General features: G+C 41.4%; 3 protein-coding genes and 2 pseudogenes across 8 annotated transcripts; 3 read left to right on the top strand and 2 right to left on the bottom strand.

Annotated features, from left to right (window-relative positions):
- The first annotated feature begins 1904 nt into the window (after positions 1-1904).
- On the top strand, positions 1905-2480 carry LOC103656008 (uncharacterized). Its single transcript, XM_008682660.1, has one exon. The coding sequence runs from the start codon at positions 1905-1907 to the stop codon at positions 2478-2480; it is 576 nt and encodes a 191-aa protein (XP_008680882.1).
- A 1052-nt stretch (positions 2481-3532) lies between these two features.
- LOC103654869 (sucrose synthase pseudogene) lies at positions 3533-6321 on the top strand (annotated as a pseudogene). The gene is made up of 6 exons (NR_160902.2): positions 3533-3738; positions 3812-3932; positions 4602-5260; positions 5332-5498; positions 5775-5983; positions 6121-6321. The product of NR_160902.2 is annotated as a sucrose synthase pseudogene (transcript).
- A 2859-nt stretch (positions 6322-9180) lies between these two features.
- Positions 9181-11786, bottom strand: LOC100273662 (ATP-dependent DNA helicase pseudogene; annotated as a pseudogene). 2 transcript variants are annotated; one of them, NR_158605.1, is made up of 4 exons: positions 11030-11417; positions 10369-10435; positions 10234-10288; positions 9431-9742 (listed from the first exon to the last, which is right to left on the bottom strand). The product of NR_158605.1 is annotated as an ATP-dependent DNA helicase pseudogene, transcript variant 2 (transcript). The 2 variants fall into 2 exon arrangements; NR_158604.1 differs by lacking the exon at positions 10369-10435 and having other exon boundaries at positions 9181-9742; positions 11030-11786.
- Positions 11787-12953: 1167 nt separating this feature from the next.
- On the bottom strand, positions 12954-16109 carry LOC100280201 (uncharacterized). 3 transcript variants are annotated; one of them, XM_020551511.2, is made up of 10 exons: positions 15806-16109; positions 15529-15616; positions 15183-15415; positions 14905-15088; positions 14726-14821; positions 14324-14652; positions 13954-14166; positions 13781-13873; positions 13609-13713; positions 12954-13520 (listed from the first exon to the last, which is right to left on the bottom strand). In XM_020551511.2, exons 2-10 carry the CDS (start codon positions 15584-15586, stop codon positions 13149-13151), a joined length of 1683 nt encoding a protein of 560 aa, XP_020407100.1. In that variant the 5' UTR covers positions 15587-15616; positions 15806-16109; the 3' UTR covers positions 12954-13148. The 3 variants fall into 3 exon arrangements, with proteins under 3 accessions (XP_020407100.1, XP_020407101.1, NP_001146604.1); NM_001153132.1 differs by having other exon boundaries at positions 12969-13520; positions 15801-16063; XM_020551512.2 differs by having other exon boundaries at positions 15529-16097.
- Positions 16110-25039: 8930 nt separating this feature from the next.
- LOC103654868 (gamma-glutamyl peptidase 3) lies at positions 25040-26280 on the top strand. The gene has a single exon (XM_008681687.3). It carries the CDS (start codon positions 25129-25131, stop codon positions 26086-26088), a length of 960 nt encoding a protein of 319 aa, XP_008679909.1. The 5' UTR covers positions 25040-25128; the 3' UTR covers positions 26089-26280.
- Positions 26281-27465: the final 1185 nt, after the last annotated feature.

Raw genomic sequence — 27465 nt, 5'->3', positions numbered from 1 at the left:
AACCAGTAGAACATAATGCTCAGGTGTTTATAATATTGAATATAAATTGTACATATGTACATATATGGTTTTTTTATAAAATAAAAAATAATTGTGTCGGGCTGGGCTAGCACTACGGGCTGAGGCTACGACCCAAGCACCGCACGACGCTCGTGCTGGGTTGGGCCAGAGCCCCAGACACTATTAAATGGGTCGTGCCTCGGGTCGGCTTGCCAGACACGACACATTTGACCATCTATATATCCGCACGATAATAATGATCCTCGGCTCAGTTGCCACCACCTCGTTCGTTATTCTACTTCTTTTCTCTCCCCCCTCATACCTCCACCTCCGCGCTACCCCATTCTCGGCAGAGGGCGTAGGAGCAGGCGCCTCCTCCCCGTATTCGTCCGACACCAGCCCCGACACCGACTCGCGCAGTGGCTATTGCACGTCCAAGAGGATGTTTCACATCATGCATGCACCATCGTTTTCGCCGTCGTCGAACGTCCCTTTCGTCTTCCCGGCTCCCCAACATGCTGCCCCCGCCCACGGTCATAGCCACGAGCCGACCGACGCTCGTCGACGCGGGTATGGGGCGAGTCGATCATGCTCATGGCCTTTTCTCCGTGTGTGCCGTCGAGGAGGACATGGTGGCATTTGCCACACTTAGGTTATCTTAGCGATGAGGAGTCCAGTTCTAGGATATTGGACAACTAAGGCCCATAGCGTGGCAATAGTCGGCATATGCTACGGAGTTGATGGTGGTGTTGTGTCGCTTCGGCGGGTCCAGAGCTGGGAAGACACTCGCATTCTCTCGCTCTTCTCGGACTGACGCCTAGTGCGGGTGCCTCTTGGTTTGGAGCTGCTTCGGCTGGGCTTCTTTCTCCGTTTGCGTGCTCTCTCCTTATATATCTAATGATATACTGTCTATGTCGTCTTCAGATGCCCAGGTCTTCGTCGTGTCCTTCTCCGGCAAAGAACGGGTATGTCCGCCTCTTCCCTTCCCCTCCCGCTCTACGAAACCTTAGAAGTGCGGGAGGCGAGGGATGGAGGTCTCTGATTTGCTGCCTATGATACCCGTGCGTTCATAAAAAATATTATACGAAGAGTGGAGACAATCAATAAAAAATCTTGATATCTTTTTGATGGATAATTTATGTGGGTATTGTTGTTAGCCGTCGCAACGCACGAGTAACCGACTAGTATATTAAATAGACCAGCCCAGGGCGTGATCAAATCTTGGATCCTCCCCTGCACGCACTACATCACATTATATCTTAATTGTGTCTTGAGCTTGAGTAACATGCAAGGGGTTTAGAGTTGTACATGCCCTATTAACTAGTCGTACTGTCAATTAGAGATGATTTGGTGATGGCTAAAACCAGTTATAATTTAGACCATTGTTAGTGCTAATTTGATAACCCTATTTTTATAAAAGATTTTTATTTTCTTAAGAGAAATTAGTCCGTTTTACTCGGAAAATAGGAATCCCTCGGAAAAACAAAATGTAGTTACTTGTGCTTTTCTCCATAACACCCGAAATCTCTACTACTTATTAAGTAAGCAATAGTAGTCTGCCATTGACTTGTTCTGCCTTTGACCTGTTCTGCCATGGCTCTGGTTCTGCCTCCACAGGCCGTACACGCAGGTGTCCAGCAAAAATTCTTATGCCTGCGCGAGTTGAAACTGACCACCAGTTCAGCCACCATTTGAAACTGATCAGTTCAGCCACCGCGCCAAAGCTTATAAGCCGCTCCATGTCTCCTTTACTAGCCAATATGGTACTAAAGTTTTGCAAGACAATACAACAATACAGCAGTGCAGGCGTTTTGGGCTGCTTTTTTGGTGCGGCCCATACTCCAATTAGGTTTGGGCGGCCCATGGTCGCGCGCACAGCAGCCGTTTCTTCCTCCGTCCGCACGATGGAGCGCCCAACCGTCCGTTCCGGCCGCCCCTCGGTCAGCTCCACGACGGCACGACCTCAGCTCTCCAACCTGGGCCTCGGCTACTCCATCGCCATCGCGCTCGGCTTCCTCATCCTGTTCGCCTCCTTCCTGCTGGCTTTCTACTTCTGCTTCGGCCGCGGCGGGGACTACTGGGCCGGGGAAGCAGTCACCACGGCTTCCAGCTCCGGCCACCTCTCCATCACCGTCCCGCGCGTGCTCTTTGTCGCGGAGGGGTCCGAGTCCCCCGAAGACGACGCTTACCCCTCCTCCTCCGCCGCCGCGGCCTGCTCCCCCGTCGGGCTCGACGCGGCCGCCATCGCTTCCTACCCCAAGGTCGCCTTCTCCAGCAGGGCCGCCGAGGCCGACGCCATGTGCTCCATCTGCCTCAGCGAGTACAGGGACGGCGAGACGCTGCGCGTGATGCCCGAGTGCAGGCACGGCTTCCACGTCGCGTGCCTCGACGCCTGGCTGAGCCGGAGCGCGTCCTACCCCGTCTGCAGGTCCTCTCAGCTCCTTCCCCGTTTTCTCTCCTTTGCAGTTTTTGGTTCCTGAATTCTGCACTGTCAAACCCAAGCTATACATAAACAACTGATGGCTCAATATGCTAAGCAATTCTTTACATTGGGTATAATCAATATAGGGGCATTATGGGATATTAATTATTTTGGTTATATTTGATTGTTTGGAAATATTGTTGTTCTTTACATTCAGGGCTTGGTTGAGCGTATGTTTAGTGACAAAAAAACATTGATCAGAGAAGCTTCAAATGTCCAAGTCATCCTCTTTCAGGGGAACATTTGCAGGTAGAGGATGGACTGCTTAATGGTTCTATTTACCAGTGCATTTGGCAGTTCTATTTGTCAGAGGCAAATGTGGGTGATTTCTCATATCTACTTGCTATACATCTTGTCAAAGCACTGCTAATAGAAGAAGGGGACCATCTTATGTCAAAAAAAGAAGGGGGCTATCTAAGAATTATATGGTCAATTACACCTAGCATCCAGTTTTACACAATTGGTCCTTGACATTATCTAAGTCACCTAATTGGACATGAAGGCGAGGGGTCCATCTTCCATATTATAAAGGAACTAGGTAAGTTTACTTCCACAAATGGTTGTTGTACTTATGATTTTGCTAACCTTATCTACTCGAGTATAGTCATGTCATCCTTTACTCGTCAACCTGTAACATATCTAATCTAACTACTATAGGATGGGTCGTTAACTTAATGCTAGAGAGAGCAATGGCAATAATGAGTATTTTTTCTCAGCAAGCATGAGGCTCACTGATGCTGGTGATGGTCAGGTTTGATCCATATTATCTTAGTTGAGCTAGCATAACCATTTTCATTGGAGACACTTTGATATTACTTACGCCTTTTATGCTACAATTATTTTAGTATAATGTAGCACACATGGAGGATATTGTTCGGTTGATCTCCAAATATCTTCATCTGTTAAAGGAAGTCAGTTAGTGGATATTTAATGAGGTAATGGAAAGGGCCATGGTTTACATATCACGAGAAGCAAATGGTAAGTCAGAAGACCTGAAATATGTAACTAACTTGAACAAATTGCAAGAGGAGACTGGTGGTAGGAGCTTACAAAAGCAATCAAAGCCTTAGAGGGCTTGATGGAAGCAAATAGGGACTTTGAAGAACTAAAAGTATGTGTTCCAGTCTATATAATGTTTATTTTTCTTAGATTTTCATGTACGTACTTCTTTTGGGCACAAATCAAACCAGCTCCTGAACTGCTAGATGAGCTGTGCATTGTGGTTCGTTATAGCTGAAGCACATTTCATGAATAAGGTATAAAATTGATCATTCTATTTCCAGTCTGTAAGATATTGAGTTTTCAAGATGGTTATGCCTTGCTTTCTAGGTTGAAGCCTTATCGAGTGTAAACCATAAAAATCTTATGAACCTTGTGGGTTATTGTGAAGATGAAAACCCTTCATCTGGATGATGGTCTTCGAGTATGTTTCAAATGGATCACTATTCGAGCGATTGCATGGTAAGTTTAATTGTGGGGTTACCTTTATCTATTTTGATGTGTACATCACATGGTACTGCGAATCCGAAACACCCTGGTTAACCGCTATTAACAATTTTCAATTTATTGGCATTTTCAATTTATATCTTGAAATAGCATATATCTAAACCTAAGTGTCGGTAATTTGATATGACACGAACTAAACTCCAGTCTGATTATAAATCTAATTACACAGATGAAGACTAAAATAGAAGACATATTTATTAAACATATATTTAATATATAAAATTAATATTCAAACATTTGATATGACATCAACTAAACTTCAGTCTGGGGAACCAAACACCAGCTAACAAGCAGAGTAGTTGCATAGACGATGTTCTTTTCTGGTCACATGCATGGAAGCGCGTGCACAAACTGGCCTAGGTTTCCAGTGAGATGGGATGCCGTCCACCTAAAATTAGGGGATTTGTTTTTATTTTATTGGTATTTGCTTTTGTGGTCTCTTAGTTATTTTGGTTCATAATTTTCAAAAATCAATGGCCACGATTTGTTCGAGATATTACTTTTTATGGGGTATCAGACCCTAGCAAGGCTCATTTAATTATTTACTTATTTGTTTTAGGTTACTCGACTGATACCAGATGCAAAAGGAACATCATGCAATCAACGGCTTGAGAGAATTAGTGGAACACAACATACTTACATTTTACGAGTTCCCTTCAGAAATGAAAACGGGATACTTAAGAAATGGATATCAAGATTTGATGTGTGGCCATATCTGGAAACATTTGCTGAGCTTCTTTTAATGAAAAAAAATCTGAGGAAAGTACCTTATGACTTCATGGTACAATGTAAAATCTGTGAATAGTTAGTTAGGAGACGATATTTGATACCCCCTCAATTTCAAATTGTAATTCAGTTTTTTTTTTCTAGATTTGTAGTTTTACTATGTAACTCAGTGAAAATTATATACCTAGAAAGCAAGACAACTTACAACTTGTAATGGAGAGAGTACATATTAAGAAAAGGTCCAACACTCAAAAGGTAAGAATCCAAATTATTTCCAGTAGAGTTGCATGAAAAAGCAACATTTCTGCCTTTGCAAGTGTTGATTTCTTATATGCAAATTTTCTGTGTACCGGTTCTTTTTTACATGACATTTTCTACTTCAATGGTCTTCCCCATTTGACAAAAGCTGTATTTTCCTTTTTTATATAGGATGCTGCTGGTGAAATTGCTACTGAATTACAAGGTACTCCAGACTTCATAATTGGAAACTACAGTGATGGAAATCTTGTGGCATCGTTGCTATCTTACAAGATGGGAATTACCCATGTATGCCTGTTAATCATACTTGAGGTCTTACATTTGTTTCGTTACTAACCATATATGCATGGTCCTTGCAGTGCAACATTGCTCATGCTCTGGAAAAGACTAAGTATCCAGATTCAGACATATTTTGGAAGAATTTTGATGAGAAGTACCATTTCTCCTGTCAGTTCACTACTGATATAATTGCTATGAACAATGCTGATTTTATCATCACCAGCACATACCAAGAAATTGCTGGAAGGTTTTTATTCTGTTTCCGTCTTGTTGGCCACTGTAGATTTCTTCTGGGACTTAGCATTCACCAATTAATTTGCATGCACACTGAATCATGTTTACCTCGCTCATGCATATACTGTTCTGATGTTAAGTTACTGTATTGATTGTAATTATGGTAACATGCAATCCATGCTTTTTCATGCATTAATCTTGCATGGACTGTGATCACATATGGATAATAGCTATTCTTAATTTTCTACAAGACGCTCATATATATACTTATTCTAATTTTTTTTCTCAGCAAAAATATTGTTGGACAGTATGAGAGTCATATTGCCTTTACTCCGAGTTGTCCATGGGATCGATGTCTTCGATCCAAAGTTCAATATAGTCTCTCCTGGAGCTGACATGTCCATATACTTTCCACATACCGAGAAGGCCAAGCGACTCACCTCTCCATGGTTCAATCAAAAATTTGATTTATGACCCGGAGCAAAACGATGAACACATGTGAGTACTTTCTGCTATCCTGCCTGGTCCTTTGAGGCCTTTTGGGTTGTGACATGGACGTCCTTCGCAGTATTCTCTTCTAATTCGATTCGAGCTTGGAAATTTCTGCTGATGATATTGTTATCACTAATTCGCAGTGGGCATCTGGATGACCGGTCAAAGCCCATCCTCTTCTCCATGGCAAGACTCGACAGGGTGAAGGACATAACAAGGCTGGTCGAAGCTTTTGCTAAGTGCGCTAAGCTGAGGGAGCTGGTAAACCTTGTTGTCGTTGCCGGGTACAATGATGTCAAGAAGTCCAAGGACAGGGAAGAGATCGCGGAGATAGAGAAGATGCATGAACTCATCAAGACCCACAATTTGTTCAGGCAGTTCCGCTGGATCTCTGCCCAGACAAACAGGGCCCGTAACGGTGAGCTCTATCGCTACATCGTTGATACCCATGGTGCTTTCGTACAGGTGTATATATATGGCTATGGATTACAATCTAGATTATATAGAGGTTTCATTCCATACCTGGCATATGTATGGTCCGGTCGTTGTCCAGCAACAGCGGCTTACGTACCGACTTTAATCTTGGCATGTTAACTACAACCGACCTTCTATGAAGCGTTCGGTCTCACTGATATAGCTGAATATTTGATTTAATATGTAGGCAATGTGATACTGTCCATACTACAGTAATGAGTTGTTTTATGTATTGCTAATACTTAACATAACTACCTCACATGTCTGATCTATTAATATGTGCATTGTATATGTTTGGTTTTTCTTTGCTATGTCCACATTCAGTTTTTTTTAAAAATCTCATGAAATGAGACAATTAGTGTGGACATAGGATTGTATTTTGTTGGTTCTTGTTCTGATCTCCAGATATATTCTTGAACCATCTTTTTCCCCTTGTTAATAATTTCTATTTAGAGTCATTAATCTGGGACACCTGTAACATTATCAAGTTACTCCCTGTGCTGATGACTTTCTGTATTTTGATTTTTGCATGCTTAATGATATTGGTGTTACTCTAATGACTAGAAAATGGCATCGGATTTCCTGGGTACTTCTAGATTTGGGTTGATGCGACTTGGTTTGTCTATACAATTTATGTATGGATAGGATAACAAATGTATTAAGAAACCTTTTCTCATAGCAGTACCGTGGTATTATGTGTTTTCGTTGCAACGCACGGGCACTCAGCTAGTTAATTTTTACTTGTGCTTTTCCCTCCGACTCCGGCTTTCCAAGGTGTCAACATCGTTCGACGTGGCAATAATTGACAATGGATTAGTAATAATCAAAACAAAACTAACAAGTCACGCGAGTTGCCGATTAAGTTATTCCTAGCAAGACTTTTGCGTAGCCTTTTAGACAGCTGCTGGCGGGGCGGCCCGCAATATGATATTGTACGCGTAGCCTACCGTCGCAGTAAGCATTTCGGTAACTTAGCAGCACACTACCGTCCGTATGGGGTCAGGTTGAAACGTGAAACCCGTTTACCTCGTGCTTCAATATATCGACACATTTTGTGTACTATACCATAACAAATTAAATGCAGCTTGACACGGTTTCTACATGCATGCGGTATGAAATTTTTACAATTCAACTTTTTACGTAGAAAGTTATCCCCATTCCAAGATGTGCTAAATGTTCCCGGCTAAGTTTTTTTTTCTTATACCAGTACTACTCGATCGCCAATAACTTGAACACATTCTGGTGTTAATTTTTTTTCTACTAGTGGTTCGTGTGTGTAGTCTTATATCAAGTATAAGTCTCATGATAATTCTATCAAATTGCGAGCAACATAGTACGTATTAATTGCTACTATCGAAGTACTCTAGCTAGTTACGCGTAAGCACAAATGATACTTATTTACCATGACCACGCGTATATCAATAACTTAGTTTTATTCTTATTAAATGGCGTGTCATGTCAGTAATTTGGATGATGTGGCAAACAATTATTGGTACAGAGTTGGAATGAGTTTTATGAAGATGAAACTATATCTACATTGTTACCCTAGACATTGTCTTGCATATTACTTATGCGTAGAATGAAACTCTCCACTTCAAATAATGGTGTTAACTAAGTTTTTTTTAAAAAGAAAATATGTAGCATCTTGAAATACATAAATATGAAACCTACCCTTGTACATGGCTAGCTGTAAGTTAATCATGATGCCAGAACGAAGGGGTTCTACTATTAAAAAAACACCAATTTACACTGTCACCGTGTTCCCCACGTTTAAATGGTAAAAAGCTAAAATGATGCACAAACAAGAATTTGAACAATGGTTGTTGGTTCTAAACCCACATTCACATCTATGTAACTAAAAAAAACACGCATATTTTTATGTTCTATATAAAAAAATAAATAGAAATCTTAGGCACGTACGAGCATTACTAGTATTTATTTAAAGGTGTGGCATACCTTATCTGTTTGTTATTTATTTAGGCGAATCTACCATGTGATTTGGCAACTGATTGTGACCCTAGTCACGGAAGTATAAGTGATCAACGGTACACCATCGTCATTGACAAATTGCCTCACACACACACAACACACACACACACCATAATTTCCTCTAGTTTCTTCATTTCCCTTCATGGTGTGTGTATGAAAATAATTAATTTTCTACTTGATGGAAAAGTGCCCCAAGAATTATGATGATATGCATCTCAATTAACGAGGGAAGGTGTTACTTAATATATCCGCTCTAGCATCTGCGACAACCACGCAGGAGCAAATACCATGGTGAAGCAAGCATACAGCGAGGGATTCTTGTGCTCGATGAGTGGTATTGGATTTATGTGGCCTAAATTAATATTCAACTAATGACATGTCCGTGCGTTGCGACGGGCACAAAATCTCTACTCCCACAAAATCGAAATCAACAACACAATTAGATCTTAAGATGTGTCTTATTCCCTCCATCAACGAAATAAGCCCGAAAAATTCTATTTGAGGCCTAAATAACCTCGCAACATATGCTTGCAATCTGATAAATCTTTTTTAGATACCAGAACATATTGGATCTTTAAAAAAGACAATTCAGATTGACACATAAATGCAATGATATGATCAGAAAAAGAAAAGAGGGGATGTGACCAGCCAAAAACACAAGCCACATATAGTATCTGATCTCTAAAGTCTGGACACATGTCACACATGAATAGCATGAACTGAGTCAGGGACAATGGTTTGATGTGACACTATATTACCATTACACAACATAGCCCCTGCAATTTTCGTTTCAAGTGAGAAGAGTCAACCTGCCCCTTATACTTTGTTCAACCCTACTGTGAACTGGAGATTGAGTTATAGCAACCACCATGAGACCGCGACAAGAAACGTTCGAGAAAAAACAAAGAAAGGAACAAACCGGGACCAAGCCCTTTTTGAAAACAAAAGGATGGCAGCATACATAATTCATTCAAAAAAGGCAGAGTAGCTGCATTACTTGTAGAGGCCATTTATATCCAAAAGCTCTTCTTTCGTTCTTGGTACTCGGATACTCATTTCCTTCAACGTGTCTGTTCTAAAGATGTGAAGCTCACCCTTATCAGGAGACAGTGAATGCTTCCACAAATGACAAGGTGAGCTCATGCAAGTATAAGCTAATTTCCAGCCTAGTGATTGTGTAGTCCCTGAGAAAATCAACCCAAGAGACCTTCCAATCATGGGCACCCGGAAGTAGGACACTCAACTCTTATGAAGGGCATGGCAATATGTGACAACTCTAAGAATAAGCTGAGGTAATAACTCCTGCAGTTAATCAACACAATATTATTTTTCTTAATTTAGGTATGATACAAATGGCAAAATTAATCATCTCAGTGGAAGTGATCTGCAAATTTAATCACAAGCAAAATATAGTTTAAACTTTAAAGGAACAACACTGATCTGGGGCATTACTACATTGACTACAGAGCATCCACCACAACTCGCGTATATTTTGTTTTCTTAGGATATGGCACAAACCGATCAACATCTATTCTTTCCATTACCCAACAGAGATGGAACCAATATTACTTTGCAATTGGGAATACAAGAGAGAAGATATCTGATGCAATCTAACTCTATCTAAAAGAGGAGGTACAAAGATAAAAACTATAGCTAAACATACTTCGAATCAGTACACTTTTCTAACAGTTAGTTGCACATGTCAATGACTTTCATCGAGATCTAGTTTTACCGCTGCTACATCATATGCAAACTAACAATGGAAGGTCAAATTCTTTCTGAATGTAACTTACTTGATTCCAACAGGCGCATTGAGAACAATTGATCCAAATGCATTAAGGAATGCTCCTGGAATGGGTGGGGAAAAAGATGTGTAGTAAAATCAGAGAAATGAAAATAGGAAAATAAACAGATCCTATATAACTCACAACTAACAGTTTGACTGTTGTTCGGTTTCATGGAACATTATGAGGGGCAAACAACCTTCACTTTCACCTAAATTTGCAAATGAAACATTATGTTGTCACCTCATGGAGTTCCATCAACAAAGCAAAATATAACTAACTGATTTATGACATGAGTCAATAGCAATATATAGAAAAAATACCACAAAAGGAATGTCCACAAGCAAGCCTCTCAATGAACCATGGTAGTAAAATATAATTGGATCACCTACCTCTATTTTTCAAAATTTGAGCACCATCCTGCATAAAAGAGAATAATAGCCTACTGCATGTTTAATTCTGTATCAATGTTCAAACTAATCACACTACAGAAGAAGAGGCTACATCTGCTTACATGAGGAGATATAATTTGATAGAGAATGTTGTTTTCCATGATCGAGGATGGCACCCAGAATGCAGCTATGACATGTACTGTATTTTCATTTATTGAAATAGTTGGATGCAAGACCAAATTGACATCATTACCCGCTTCACTATTTTTTAGGTGCCGACAACAAGCATGAGTTTGTCGAGCTGACACTCAGATCTGTTTGTCGAGCTGACACACAAACAGATCTGAGTTATTTTGTTAGATCGATCTTGCGCGCTCTTGAACCATCCCGTTCAGCTTGCCTAGGTAACTCACCAGCGAACGAAGAAATCGATCTGAGCCTGGAAGGATCTACACCCCACGCTTACCCACCATCTCCCATTCCTTGTAGGTCATCCAGGAACCAAAGTGCCTCTACCAGCATTGGCCCCGAGGACGATGGAGATGGCAAGGTGGCCGGGGAGGTTGTCGCAGCCTCTATCTCGGTCACGCACTCACCCCCTCGCCTAGCGCACGCTCTACATCAGCGGCGTGGATGAGTCTGGCACGGGCCCAGCACGAGCGACAATGGGGACATGGGCGTGGTGGAGAGGTCGGGATGAGGAGGTAAGGTGCGACAGGAGGGAGGCATCGCCGACGGTGGTCCTGCTGGCAAGGTTGGGAGAGGGAGGCAGGGCGCGGCGGGAGGCGACAGATCCGGAACGCGGACGCGGCGGGAGAGAGGCAGGGGTTGGCGTGGGCGAGGGCGTGGCGAAGGCACAGGCTAGGGTGCGGGAGCTGCCCAGCCACGTGGGCGCGCGCATGCGTGGGCGAGCGGGGACGAGGGCATGTTGACGCCTTCCATGGAGAGCTGGGTCTCGGTCGTCGCGCCTTCCATGGAGAGTCGGGGTTGGGTTGGTGTGGTAACTGGTAAGTCAAGGGAGCGTTGATTGCGAAGCGAGGATCTGCGCGGTGGAGAGCGAACGTGGCTGGGCAGCGAGAGAGACGGGTCGGGGGCGAGAGAGATGGTGCGCACGCAGATCCGGGCGGCTTCCATGGACGCGGTGGAGAGTTTCCTTCCATGGGAGAGCGGATCCGTTGGTGGGCGTAGACAGCGAGAGATACGGGGCGGGGGCAAGGGCAGGCTTCACCATAGAGGTGTGGACGCCTACACTCTAGTCATATAGAGTAGTAGAGATAATAGTCAATGCTAAAGGTCTACTTTAATACTATGATATATGTACTAATACTTTAGTAACATACCGGAAGTTTAAGTGACAAATCAATCAACTTATATAGGTGGCTCATTGGTGCATCTATTGAGAAGTTGAGAAAATGATGAAAGACTGTCACACGCGTGCGCACGCCACCGACCGGGCCGTGATAGATCCGATATTGGTCCGAATATTCCTTCCTAACGGTTGTGTATTTTGCCTGGAGTGATGATCGTACATTAGTAACGGATGGGTTGTAATGGTCGTTAGCCGGCCGGGCCGTGGTAGATCAGATCTTGATCCGAATATTCCTTTCTAACATTTGCACATTTTGCATGGAGTGATGACCGTCCATTATTGTCGTCCGTTACTGTCTGTTTCTTGCGTTACGACTAGTAACGGACGGGCTGTAATGACTGTCAGCTAATAACAGACGTCACTGATGGCGTCAGTTTCTGGCTGACGGTAACTGTAGCTTTGATGGTGACTGTTACTGTCCGTTTGCCTCCCTCTGCGCGTGTACATACACTACAAGAAATCCCTTAATCAATGACAGACAAATTCTGTCATGGATTAGCGAAAAAACGTCACAAAGCCAAGATTGTGATGGATTTTGATAACGTCATGGAATGGGGGTCACAAATTGTATTTTTTGACGTTTCTATATAATCATCATAGGTCATGGCAATCAGTGACAGTTTGTGATCGTCACAGAATGCTCCTAAGCCCACACAATCCAGCCCAAGCCCACAGTTAGTGACGAAAATAAACATCACAAATTATTGCCACATAGGATAAAATCCGTCACGAAAATAGTTGCCACATGGCATTTATGCCAACATGGACACTGATGTGGCACATATGGCAATACGCATGCTGACGTGGCAAACATGGTTGATGGGTTGATTTTAATTTGTGCATTTATTTTATTCAGTTTAATTATTTTTGCCAAGGCTAAAATCTAGAAATTTTATCGACCATTTATAACTACAGCCCATAATAATTTTCAATAATTTCATTCTCACATCAAAAGCACAATCAGCACATAACATAACAATTATAATGACAAAATATCAATATTTAAATTCAAATATCCAACTAGAACTTCACATGGACAATCCCAAACAATAAAGACTATCCAACCAGAACACCACATCATATCCAAAACATTATAGTTGGTTCCATAAAAAAGAAAGAAAGTTGTTGCAACAACAAAAAAAGTTGTCAACATGACATAAATACTATCTCAATCTTGAATGAATCTGACTCAACACAAGTTGCATCTTTGTTTCCATCTCAGCTTGCTTCTTCTTCACTTCCTCTTGCTCCCTGATCCTATTTTCTTCAGTTTCTTGCATTTGCTTTAACAATGCATCCAATTGTTCATGTTGAGCATCAACAATAGATTTAAGGTCACTGTTTGCCCTCTTCTCCACTTCCAACTGTGCTTCAATATTTCTCAGACTAGACCTAGGACCAACATTTTGTATCCCCACATTTTGAAGGAACAAATTCTTCTTTGTATTTTCAGCAAGCACATTAGCAACAACTTCAGTTGCAGACATTGATTTTTCACCTTCTGTAGTTGCAGACCGCTTGTTATCCATTTGAGTCTAGCATTCAAGAAACATAAATGGTTACTGATTATAAAAAACCTTGAAGAAAACAATATAAAAGCATTTTTAAATAGAGATGCCTTACTATAGCTTGTTGCACGGTAGATGTGTAACATTTCTTTTTCCTGCTGTAATGACACTCCTTGAACAAATCTAATGCATCGGGCTCTTGACCAATGTTTTTATCTCCCTAGAAATAATAGTTAGATGCAATATTATTACTTATGCGATCCCTGCAATCTATTAAATGAACTTACCAAATTTTCTACATGAACCATATAGCTACGAGATCCCGTTGTTTGATGAAATTTAACTTTGGATCGGTTATCTTTGTTCTTTTGTGATGTCTCCTGCATCAAATTACAGAAACATGTTAGGTAAGTGTCGAACTATGGATAAGGCAAGAGTTTAGATTTTAGGAAAAACATACCATCCTTTTTGGGCTCTTCCAATATTCCACAAGATCATTCCACTCTTCATTACTCATCGATCTGATTGGTGATGTTTTTGTCACCAAATGTAGTGGAAAAGGATCAAAGAATTTTTTCTTTAGTCTGTACCGTTGTTGCCTTATAGCATTTTTCATCATTTGGGAACAAGCCTTTTGGACTGGTGCATCATTTGTGTTGATATCAAACTTTGCCTACATAAAAGCATGGGTAAATATGTAGGTTAAATTCAGAATCATTCTACATTAAAGCAGGGGTAAACAATATATGCAAGCAAGCAATGAGAGCTAGTAGGTATAGTGTTGGAATGTCATATTTTATGGGAAGAGAGGATGAAGATAATGCACTTACACTAAGTTTATCTGTAAATAGGTTAAACATGCCATTATGGTTCTTGTAATCCTTCCAATGCTTGTACACTGGCACATGGTTCCTAACTGCAATATTGCATTCAGTTGAAAACTTTGCAGCAACAAGAGGTGCCACGGGCCTTATCCTCCCTTCAGGAATAACAACCGGCAGTTTTCCACGCATAGCTCGGTTCATCCTATGGAGACCATGTCCCATATTAACTCCCCTTTCCCATCGATCATTTTCACCTAGTTGTACATGTACACTAGGCTCGATGCTAGCTTCACCTCCACTGGTCATGTTGTCATCAACTTGGATGTTTACATTATCTAAAAATGGTACACATAAGAATGCGTACATCATTCAATGATGGATAATATAACGATAGTTAGAAATCATCACCTTTGTTTCCCATCAGGTTGTGCCCATCAGGGCGAGCAATGGAATGACCTCCATTAGCCATGTGGGTGTACTCGTCAAATAGAGCAGGGTCACTAGCTGAAATAAATTTCAGTTTGTAAGGGCAGTCATCATGCAATTAACAATACTAGAGCGATAGTAAACAGAATGACTGAACTAGCCTTGAACTGTAGCCTGGGTATGGCCATCGTTGTTGTCAAACACTTCAGTACCATTAGGCTGGGCAGCAGTTTTTTTTGACCTTGTAATTCTAATAGATTCTTTCTCTGCAAGAAGTCTTTTAGTGCGTAGCTTGATTACACCATTAGACATGTTTGTAGTCCTCATATTATAATCCTTCGAGCCCTAGTAGAAATGAAAGCACATGTGAATTAATAAAGTGGATAGATATATTTAACAAGCAAACAGCTTGTTAATAGATGGAGGAATTAATCTGCACCTGAACATTGTCATCATCAAGTAAATCTTCTTCACCAGTGTCATTTGATGAAGGATTATAATCAGATTCTGAATCTTCATTATTTGTAAAATTTGGCTTATTTTTGTTGTGATGAAAGGAATATGCCTTTGGCAGTGTGTCGCATAAACCAGGAATTCCCAGTTGTTGCAGCCTTGCATTGTTTCTCATAACTTGTCTAAGGCGCTGCACTTCATATGGATGTAATGTGTTTCCTAACATGAGAGAAAACACATGATTACTAGTTATACAACAACACTTTACTACTCATGTGAATTATTCACAAGAACATGAAATACATTCAGAGTAGATGAGTTAAGGACTGCACCTGCTTGGTTATGTCCTTCTGTTGTTTTTGTTCCAACCTGCAAACGACTAGGAGGCATCTTGTAATAGTGTGGCTAGCACCGAGTCACCTAGGTAAAATTAACAAGCATAACTTAATTGAGTACTTTTGGCTACCTACTAGTGAACATGAACAACTAACTAGTAAACATGGGCAACTAGTAGTGACTTACATCTGTGCCTAAAATTTATTATCAAACATAGAACAAGTAATAAGTGGTTAAAGAAAGCAGTATCAAAGAAAGTAAAGGACACCTGACCTAGGTCTTCTCGTGCAGTTTGCTGGCACCACGGATGGAGGAAGGTCGCGGATGGAGTCAAGGAGGCGACGATTGTCTGCTGCCCCGTGCAATTCGTCGGTGCCGGTTCCACGTACGTGCTGCCGTTGCTGGTTCCCCGTGCACACTGATCCTGATTCCACGTCTAGGGTTGTAAGACCTAGAGAGAAGAGGTCATCCTTAATGCAGGGGAAGTCGCAGATGGGTCAAGGAGGGAGGGAGAGATGAGGCCAATGAAGGGAGGCAATTATTTCTGTGAGGTAGAGGTCGCGGTGTTTTCTGAGATAGAGCGGCGGCATTTTCTGAGATAGGAGACAAGAGAGGAGGCGTACAAACTAAAACCTAAAGCCCACCTAAAAAATTGGACCTAACGTGCTGGTCCATTTTAGAAATTCTTGACTTGACAAAACTTGTGTGATGTTTTCATTTGATAAAACTTGCGTGCTGTCATGGAAAAAGGAGCCAAGATTTTAATAGAATCACAAATCCTTCTCTTTTAGAACTACAGAAACTGTATCTTGTATTCTTTCAGTTTCATACGTATACGAGTAGCCAAGATTTGAACAGAGAGATGATCTTCTAGCTACGAATGAATAAACACCCTTCCATATGTGGCACTGTGAAATTGAAAATTAAAAGTGGAGACAAGCAGTGCACAGATTTCAATTTCAGATTGCATTATAACATATGCAGCAGTATCGCAACCTCAGTTTTCAGATTTTAGTTTTAGTTTTCTTGATAAAATATGTATGTAGGTACATATTTCAGTTTTAGATTTCGTGTAGACTACATATATAAGCCGGCCTCGCAACCTCAATTTCAGATTTCACCATAATATGACTCTATGCCAAGTTTCAGATTTCAATTTCAGATTTCTTGATAAAACTTGGATGTAGGTACAGGTTTCAGATTCAGATTTGTGTAGACTACATATATAAGCAGGTCTCACAACATCAGTTTCAGATTTCACCATAATATGACTCTATGCCAAGTTTCAGATTTCAATTTCAGATTTCTTGATAAAACTTGGATGTAGGTACAGGTTTCAGATTCAGATTTGTGTAGACTACATATATAAGCAGGTCTCACAACATCAGTTTCAGATTTCACCATAATATGACTCTATGCCAAGTTTCATATTTTTTGGCCACATTTGCAACATGTCATTACAAATACATGGTCTATGGACAAACATCAAATGAACCAGCCTCATGGTCTGAATCATTACAAAATGGCTATTCATCATCACTGTCAACCTCATTTGTAGTACCTTCATCTTCACTGCTGCAATACTCCATAATTGTGTCATCTTCCTCTTCAATATCAATCTCATGCATTTCTTGGCCTTTTCCTTTCATCAATTGGGCAAATTTAGTAGCATCTAAAACAAGGCCTTGTTCATCATCTCTATTTAATGGCTTCTCATGTACAATGTCAGAAATTGTTTGCCGAGTTCCCTCATCTACACAACATCCATCCTCTTGATATGCAGGAGCAGTATATTGAACAGGTTCAGTTTCGCTCACATTGTAAAGATGTCTATGGTCAAATGTCTAGACGATATGCCAATTTTTACCTAATCTTGTGTCTGGCAAATAGAAAACTTTCCTTGCTTGAGTGGCTAAAATTAAAGAATCATCCTTGTACCATAGGCTTTCAAAATTTATGCTTTTAAAAAGGCCATCATCTTTAAGTTCAGTCCTCTTCCCATCTAATTTAAACCAGTCACATTTAAACAACACTACTGATCTCTCATCACAACCATATTCTAACTGAATTATCTCTATCAAGGTCCCAAAAAAATCAGTGAACTGATTATTATGGGTACCTTGTGCCATTACTCCACTGTTTTGTGTCTTCCGATGCTTGTCACGGTCAACAATATTAAACCGAACACCATTCACAATGCATGATGAGTATTTTTTAATTCTAAAATCAGGACCACATGCCAAAGAAAATAGATCATCATCAACCTCTTCTTGATCTGAATTTCGTAACCTTAGCACCTGCACATTACAGCACATATACATCAGTTTCTATTGCCTAAAAAATGCCTGAAAATGATGTGAAAAAAACTTACATGATTCCTAAACCAAGCCTGAAATCCTCGCTGCAACATTCTATTAATGTTAGGCACTACTTCTCTCTCCAATTTATCTTTGAACATACTACAAGATGAAAATAAATAGAGCATCAATGTAAAGGAAGCAAATCAGAACATTAAAGATAGTAATTAAAACATACCTAACATATTTGTCAACTTGACTACAATTGTTCAGAACATACCACACCATTTGATCGATGCCATTCTCATCATATACATGTTCAGGCGCAGAAGTAAAATGAACTCCATGCCCAAAAACATCAACTTTATAGGCTTCTTCATTAGAAAAACCTTTATTTCTTGGTTCCCTATTAAATCTTGTTTCAACGTCATCCATATATCTAGAGCAAAATGTCAAACATTCATCTGCAATATATGCCTCAGCAATTGAGCCTTCCGGTCGTGCCCTATTCCTCACATACCGCTTCAAAGTATACAACCTCCTTTCAATTGGGTACATCCAACCATATTGCACAGGACCTCGCAACAATGCTTCATCAGGTAAATGTACAGCAAGGTGAACCATCACATCAAAGAAAGCTGGAGGAAAGATTTTCTCAAGTTTCACCAAAATTATTGGGATTTCTTTCTTAATTTCAGCCAACACATCCTTGTTGAGAGTTCTACTGCACAATTCCCTAAAAAATTTCCCTAGCTCTGCTAGTGCTTCATAAATATCCTTGTCCAAAAATCCTCTTACAGCAACAGGTAATATTCTTTGCAAAAGAATGTGACAATCATGAGTTTTAAGACCCTGTACCTTGGTTCCCTCACTATTTAAACATCTTGATATGTTAGAGGCAAATCCATCTGGAAACTTTATCTCTCTTAAAAACTCACAAAAGGCCTTCTTTTGTGTTGTGGACAAGGTATATCGAGCATGAGGCATCTCACATGAACCTCCACTCTCTTTGATTTGTAGCTCCTTCATAATTCCTAGATCTTTTAAATCCAGTCTAGCTTTAACTGTATCCTTTGTCTTCCCAGTTATATTGAGAATAGTCCTAATCAGGTTCTCACATATGTTTTTCTCAATGTGCATGACATCAAGATTATGTCTCAACTTTAAATCCTTCCAATATGGTAACTTCCATAAGCTAACCATCCGACTCCAAATTGTCACATGATTCTTGTCCAAATCAGAACGCTTCCTTTTCCCACTTCCTTGTTGCTTCCCAGGTCTGACATGTTTAACTCTCGCTAGCTCAGCCATCAACTCTTCTATTGAAAATTTACTTGGTGGCTCATTGTTTTCATGAAGACCAACAAATTCATTATTTCTCCGCAGACGATGTCCTATAGGAAGGAAACGAAAATGTCCAAAGTACCCAATTTTACTCCTTAAGCGGTATGAAAGAGGGTTCTTGTCACAATGAATACATGCAAAATAGCCTTTGGTGGTACGCCCTGAAAGAGTACTCAAAGCTGGGTAATCATGGATGCACCATAAAACTACAGCACGAAGGTCAAAGTTTTTCCCACTTAGAGCATCATAAGTGCGGACACCATTCCAAAGTTGAAGTAATTCTTCTATAAGAGGCTCTAAAAATACATCAAAGTCCTTTCCAGGTGATGCAGGACCAGGAATTAGCAAAGCCATCATGAAATTTGACTCGTCCATGCACACCCAAGGTGGCATGTTGTATGGCATAACAAGTACAGGCCACATGCTGTAATTAGTGTTCTTTTCTGAAAAAGGATTAAATCCATCAGTAGCTAGGCCAAGTCTAAGATTTCTAGCATCATTTGCAAAATCTGGATATTTTCTATCAAAATCTTGCCATGCATCACCATCAGCTGGGTGGCTCATTTCCTTCTCCTTGGGATGTCTCTTTAGCTTGTGCCATTGTGCTTGTTCTGCTGTTTCATTGTTCACAAACATCCTTTGTAACCTAGGTATCAACGGAAAATGTCGTAACACTTTCTGTGGAATCTTCTTTCTTTCAGCATCAATCCATCTTGAGAGACCACAAACTGGGCAATTGTCAAGCTTGGCGTATTCCTTTCTAAAGAGCACACAATTGTTGTAGCACACATGTATTGATTCGTATCCAAGACCTAATTCCTTTAGAATATTCTTTGCTTCATAATACGATTTTGGGAGTGTATTGCACTCTGGAAAAGCATCAGCCAATAGCTTTAATATTGCAGAAAATGCAGAATTGCATACCCTATACAATGACTTCATATGAAGGAGCTTTATCACAAAATTCAACCTCGAAAACTTGGTACAACCTGGATAAAGGTGGCGCTTGGCCTCTCTCATTACTATTTTGAAAATCGAGTCATTATCATGAAATTCTGCATCTGTGTTTCTAACTTCATTTTCACTATCTCGTTTATCTTTCTCTGCATTGCATAGGTCTTGTAATAACCCGTTCAAATTACTATCATCAAAGTTATCGTTCACCTCAACATGATGTTCATCAACATATGCATCAAAAACCTCTCCATGATGAATCCATCGAGTATATGTAATTTCCATGCCATTCATCAATATGTGCCTCTCCACAATAGCTTGATGTTGGTAAATCTGATTAAGGCATCTACTGCATGGGCATAAAATTTCTTCATCCTCACCAAATTTTCCATGAATGAAACTCATAAATTCTTTAACACCATTGATATATTCCTGGGAAAACAATCTAGCATTCATCCAGTTTCTATTCATCTAATCAAACATCGAAAAAGACACAAATCAGCAAGTCTATATACAAATAAAACTCAATAGATCTGAAACTGCTCTGAATTTTGAAAGAAAAAATCTGCAGCCACCAAAGACACACCATATCTTCCAAACTAGCAGGCCTAAAATTGCAATTCTTGATCCCAAAGGATCATTACAGAGTCCTTTCAAAGAATATGAACTTTTACTTAATTTAAAAGGCCTAAAAACTAGATATAAATAGATCTACACAATCTGAAAATTCCAGAGCATACAAAAAATAATCAATTCAACAATCTCCAAAGGATACTCACCTCTGCCGCGGGCTCAGGCTGCGCTCCTGCCGCAGGTCGTGCTCAGGCCACGCTCCCGCCGCAGGCCATGCTCAGGCTGCGCTCTTGCTGCGGGCCGTGAGGGCGGTCCAACAAAATGGAGGTTGGTTGTTGTTCTTGGCGATTAAGACTTCGTAGGGTATAAGGATTCGGTACTGTATAAATTAAACACATAGCAGGCTGTAGATGAAGTGGTATTGATCAAAAACTGTGTGTTGTGTGGTCATGGGTTCGAATCTTTGATATTCTCAAATTTTTGTTCCATTTTAGATATTCCTTTATTTTGTCTTTAAGATACACAAACATTACTTTCATGCACCAGCTAATATTTTGTTCCATTTTTAGATATTCCTTCATTTATCTTTAAAATACAAAACATAACTTTCATGCACCTGCTACTATTTTTTACCGCATCATAAATTATAGTAGTTCCCTTTTTAGTTTCATCCTATTATATACTTTAAGCCCTTAATAACTACTTTTAAAATATGTAAGAGATTTCATCCGTAATATATAATAGGCTAATAGGCCCTATCGTATACGTGGCCATAATTTTTCTCCACCTTATCATGACCAATTTAAATTCGTCACTACAACTTCCTTTTATGACGATCTCGATGGTTCTGTCATAAAATATGGGCCGTGAAGCCCACCCTGGCAAATCCATGACAAAAAATTATAATCGTCACAAATAATAACTTATCTATGACGTTTTATAGATATGTCACCACATATCCGTCATTGATTAAGTGATTTCTTGTAGTGATATACGGAGGAGGTGAGGCTACTTCTAGTCACTACACGTACGGACAGTCTCAGACGTGTTGCATACAACCCATCCCCGTCCTACCTTCTGCGAGCACAGAGAGAGTGGGAGAGCAAGCCTTCGAAATCGTCGTCCGCAGAGCTACACTTGCACGGGTGTGCGGGCGATTAGGTTTTTGGGGAGCGTACTCGCGACTGCTCGCTTCGTCCGCTCGACCAGCGCTGATCAAGTTCCTCGTCGTCGGCACCGTTTGAGGGACTGCACTGCGCACATCTGCCCGTATCAACTGCGTATGACTACATCGAACATACACACGAGATGTCTCGTATGAATGGAGTGTCTTGAGCATCGGTCCCTCCGCAGGGTACATTATCTTCTTAGTAATTGTTTATGTTTTACTGTTGTTTACTACTTATATGAGTAGTGATACACACATGTACATACATATCGTCACATACGTTAGTCTAGTTTTCTGGATTAAATTAAAACCAAAAAATGGTTATTTCTCTAAAGGTGATTGTGCGCACATGTGAAGTCTGTCAGTTTTTTATAAAACAGGCATGTGGCCCTGCGCGATTAAACTTCAAACAAGGTCAAGGAAGAAGCTGCATATCTCTTCAAGATAATTGATAAATTGACAGAGTGAATCAAGGTCAAGCTTGTGGGTGACAGCTCATGCACGACCCTAGGGCTGAAAAAGAGTAGATCCGACCCGAGTGTGGCGGCTCGACTTGTCCACTTGCAACCTGTTTGGTTGGTTTCTCTAGGTAACCTGACTGTGTGAGCCAGGACCGCTGAAGCCTGGCTCCACAGATGCGACCAATCTGCTCGTATCTGGTGAGCCTGGTCCAGGGTGCTTTAAAGATCGTGCGAGTCTGGATTCAAATATGCATGCAGACAACCAAACACAGAGCTCGCACGCGCATAGCCTGGCTCACAGCAACCAAACAGTAGTTACCCGCATTCCACGATACAAGCACGCGCAGATACAGACAACCAAACACACCCTTAGCGACTTATAGAAAGAGACTCAGCTCTCGCGAGCCATTTACTGATACTTATTATTGCATTATTTAGTGAATTAACTTATATAAATTTGAAATATAGAATCACCATTCAACGTTATAAGTAATTTAAATTATAACGGTAATATATTCATCATCAAAGATATATAATGAGCTATTATTCATAAAAATATATTATTCATCATGATTCTATATTAATTTAATACAACTCGCGAGCTGGAATGAGCCAGCTCGGCTCGGCTCGTTGCAAAAATGAGCTTGAAAAATGGGCTCGGCTCGTGAGTCACTTCGAGCCGACCCGAGCTGAGCCTCTTTGAGCTCGAGCCGAGCCGAGCCGAGCCTCGAGCTTATTTTCCAGCCCTACACGACCCCACCTCTTGGGTCGAGCCCACCTAGATCTGCCCGCTCGTGTGCTATATTGTGCATGTACTGGACCAAAAATATGGGGTTGTTCGTTTAAGATTAAAAACGGCTGTTTGAACTACTACAAATGTAATCCATAAAAACAAAACAATGTAAAATCAGTAAAAATGGGTACATATTAAAGCTAAGCGAATAGGCTGATAGCCTTTGATAATATAAAGTATATATATATATATAAACAATGTTAGAGAGTAATAAGATATAGATGAGATAATTTTATATCCATATAGATACTTCCGAAATCCGGCTCTTTGTCGAGTGCTCGACGCTTTGTCCAATGTCACTCTCGGCGAAATAAGACTTTCGGCACAGACCTAATTTGCCGAGGGTACAACACTCGATCGACATAGAAAGACACTCGGCAAAGGAGTCTTTATCGAGTGTCCAAAAAAAGTACTCGGCAAAGAAACTGTTGTTGCTGTACAGTTTGTCGAGGATAACATATCTAGTGCACATGTAAGTTTAGTGCACATGGTGCACATATTAAATCATCAACACCCATCTTAGATCTAACGTCTTTAGTTGTTTGATATATTTTGCTAAAGATACCCTCTGACGTGGTGGGTGTAGTGGTGGAAGGTGTTATTTGTAAATTGCAATGATCAACCAGAGACGTTAGATCTAAGACGATGTATAGTGATGATTTAATATGTGCACCATGTGCACTAAGCTTCCATGTGCACCAGATATGTCCTCTTTGTTGAGACTTCTTTACCGGGAGTCACACTCCACAAGCGTTTGTCGACTGTTTTCCACGCTTAAGCACTCGGCAAAGAAGTTGTATCCGCTAGTGAGACTCTCTCCTCCTCTATCTATTTTTATATTTAGACAACAAATTAAATAAAAATTATATATATATATATATAATATTTGAGGGTATAATAAACATGTATGTATACAAATTTGGAGTAAAATATTATATCTTTGACATGTAGAGGACGTGAAAGTAAAAACGTTGATGAAGAAGAATAAGGGGGTGTTTAGTTAGAGCTCTAATTTTTAGTCACTTTTTTACCAAACACTAGAACTAAAATATGAACTAAAATAATTTAGTCTCTTGTCTTTCACCTAGGTGCTAAAAGAGACTAAAGGCCCATAATTATCCTATTGTCCAAACCTATCCCTAGTCTCTCTCGCACAGATGCACGCAGTCTTCTAGTGTTCCAAGGGCATTTGAGTCTTTGGACAGCTACTATTATGACTTTAAAATCTGTTTAGTCCCTACATCCTACAACTAAACATGTAGGGACTAAAGTTTAGTCCTAAGACTAATTGAAACCAAACAGGGCCTAAGGGAGTTAATATATATAGATGAGGGGAACATATCGAATGCAAACCACGTTTTGGTGCAAACTCCGTGCAAACCTACTAAAAAAGTTTCAAAAAATTTTGAAAAAAACATGAATGTACATCTCAGCTTAACTTATATATATACAAAATTTTATGGTCAAATTCATCTTACTCTAGCAGTTACAAAAAAGACAAATTTTGGTGCATTTAAACTATTACTGTTTGTCAAAAAAATTGTCTTTTTTAACTGTTAGAGTAAGATGAATTTGACCATTAAATTTTGTATATAGTTGAGGTAAGCTAAGATGTATATTCATGTTTTCTTTCAGATTTTTTTGAATTTTTTTTAGGTTTGCATAGAGTTTGTACCAAAACGTTGTTTGCATTCGATATGTTTCTATAGATGAGTAACAAACTAGAGATAGCCACGTCGTGCCGGTTCTCTGTGCAGTGTGCGGTGCAATTCGCACGCGTGCCAGTCATTAGTTTATATTCAAAGCCATGCATGTGTTCCACAAGCGATCTCGACTCCATCGAGCTACAGCTACACGCCTACGCAGCTTAAATAGGAGCTCCGAACTGCTTGCAGATCATTGCAACTTTGCCAAACACGCACACAGCAGATCCGTCTAGTGCACTAGGCTCACAATCTCGAAGCTACTAGCTATATCTTCTCTTAGTTTGCTCGTCACCACCGGAAATGGCTACGGCGACGACTAAGCCGGCGGCGGGGCGCGGCGGGAGGCGCTACGCGCTGCTGCTGGCGCTCTGGGACTCGGAGTACGCCAAGGAGGTGTACGGCGGGTACTACAACGTCTTTGTCGCCGCGTTCGGCGCCGACGACGTCGTCGGCGGCGGTGGGGAGGGCCCGGCCGGCGATAGGTGGCACTGCTTCCGTGTGATTGCCGGCGAGTTCCCTGCGCCGGAGGACCTGGCGTCATACGACGGCTTCGTGGTGAGCGGCAGCCCGCAGGACGCGCACGGCGACGAGCCATGGATCCGGCGCCTCTGCGCGCTCATCCAGACCGTCCACGCCATGAGGAAGCGGGTGCTCGGCGTCTGCTTCGGCCACCAGGTTCTGTGCCGAGCGCTGGGCGGGAGGGTCGGCAGGGCTAGGAACGGCTGGGACGTCGGGGTGAGGAAGGTGACGTTTGCGCGAGACCGCCTGGAGGGCCTTGAGTTCCTCGGGGACCTCGTCGAGGAGCTTCCCCGGAGCGCCTCCCTCATCGAGGTTCACCAGGACGAGGTGTGGGAGATCCCGCCTGCGGCGACGGTGCTGGCCTACTCGGAGAAGACGCGCGTGGAGGTGTTCGCGGTCGGGGAGCACGCGCTGGGCATCCAGGGACACCCGGAGTACACCGTCGACATCCTTCACAACCTCATCGACCGCCTCACCAGGCAGAACGACATCAGGAGGAGCGTCGGCGAGGAGGCGCGGCGGACGGTTGCGGAGACCGGCGGGCCGGACCGCGCTTTCTGGACCGCGCTCTGCAAAGGTTTTCTCGGAGGGGGAGGGGCGGGAGGAGACCGTCCGCAGCCGTCTGCTGCTCTGCCTGCGGTGCGGGAGACGGCGCCGCCGGAGGTGACGACTAGCTGCGCCGTCGCTGGTTGCTTCGCCAGCGCCGCAGGTGCAATGGTCCAGATGGCGCGCAGCAACTAGTTATGGCTAGGGCTGCCCAAAATCTTGAGTACCTGGTTCCTTTTTGCTGCAGTATTGCACTCTGTACTGCAGTTCGATTTTCTGTTGACAAAAAGATGTACTCTAGTTCTCCTCTAAATTATTGGTGATGTACTATACTAGCTAGAAACTACTGCCTTTGATTGATCAGTGCTCACCCCATTTGTGCCGCAACCTTTGTTTAGTACATTTTTTACTCAAATATTCACTCATTGCAAAATCACTTTTATATATCGATATACGATTTGTCACATCAAGTGATGGCCCCACAGCCCATAATCTATAACACCACCATAACATCCATTAGTTTAAACTTTACAAAACCTACCCAACCAAATCAGTCCCACACCCATAATAACATCACCAAGGGCCTGTTTGGACGTTGACGTCCAGCGCCACACTCCGCCTAAGGTGCGGTGGCCGATTCGGCCGCCACAACTGTGGCTCGCGAAGCGTGGCGCGGCGTGGTACCAGCGACGGTGATCCAAACACGCCCTAAATTTACCAAACAAATTGCACCCACACTTAACAAACCATCAAAATCAATAGTTCAGATCGCTGGATAACCTCTCTCTTACTCACTCAATTACAATAGATAATATTATTTGGATCATCTCTCACCTATCTCCCTCTCACTCCTCCCACGACCGGCCGCCTCTAGCCTCCCCTTTCCCTCCCCCGCGTCCCTACCGCCCCCTCACTCATGCTACTGCCGCTGTCGTAGTCAACCTCTTTCCCGGAATTATAGTGTTAGCACGAGCTATATACTACCAGGCATCTGTGTTTGAGTCAGTCAGATTCAGATAGCAAACTACTAACTTATCAATCTTTTGACCGTGCTGCCATAAAACCCTGCATGAGGGTCACAACCTTGACGAGTCCCCATCCCTAAAAATACAAATATTATGGTTTGTTTGGTTTAGCTATAATTTCTAAAAAACTAATCCTAGATGTGAGCAATGAAAAAGTTACCGCGAGGTAACGATTATGAAAATATGTTTGCTTAAATGTACGTTACTAAGAGCAACTCCAGTTCTCTAAAACAGTATCTAAATCAATAATTTAGGTAGCTAAACTAAAAACTCCTCTCCAACAGCTTTATAAATAACTTCCTAAATTTAGCTACCTCTCATATTACCTTATTTTGTCCCTACATTTAGCAACCATTTACCAACTCTCTAAACAAAAAACTAACGGTAATATTTTTGTTTCAGTTCTTTTTTTTCATTTTGTAGTAAAGTTATATTAACAGAGCCCATACGGCAGACGTCGGTGATGCACAATTGCGGCAGGTAAGCTAGAGATTAAACAGTTGCCAATACATCAGCCGCACATGCACATGTCGGAAATAAACGAATA

Source organism: Zea mays, chromosome 4 (assembly GCF_902167145.1).
Source record: "Zea mays cultivar B73 chromosome 4, Zm-B73-REFERENCE-NAM-5.0, whole genome shotgun sequence".
Classification (NCBI taxonomy): Eukaryota; Viridiplantae; Streptophyta; class Magnoliopsida; order Poales; family Poaceae; genus Zea; species Zea mays.
This window is presented reverse-complemented; position numbering and strand designations above follow the sequence as displayed.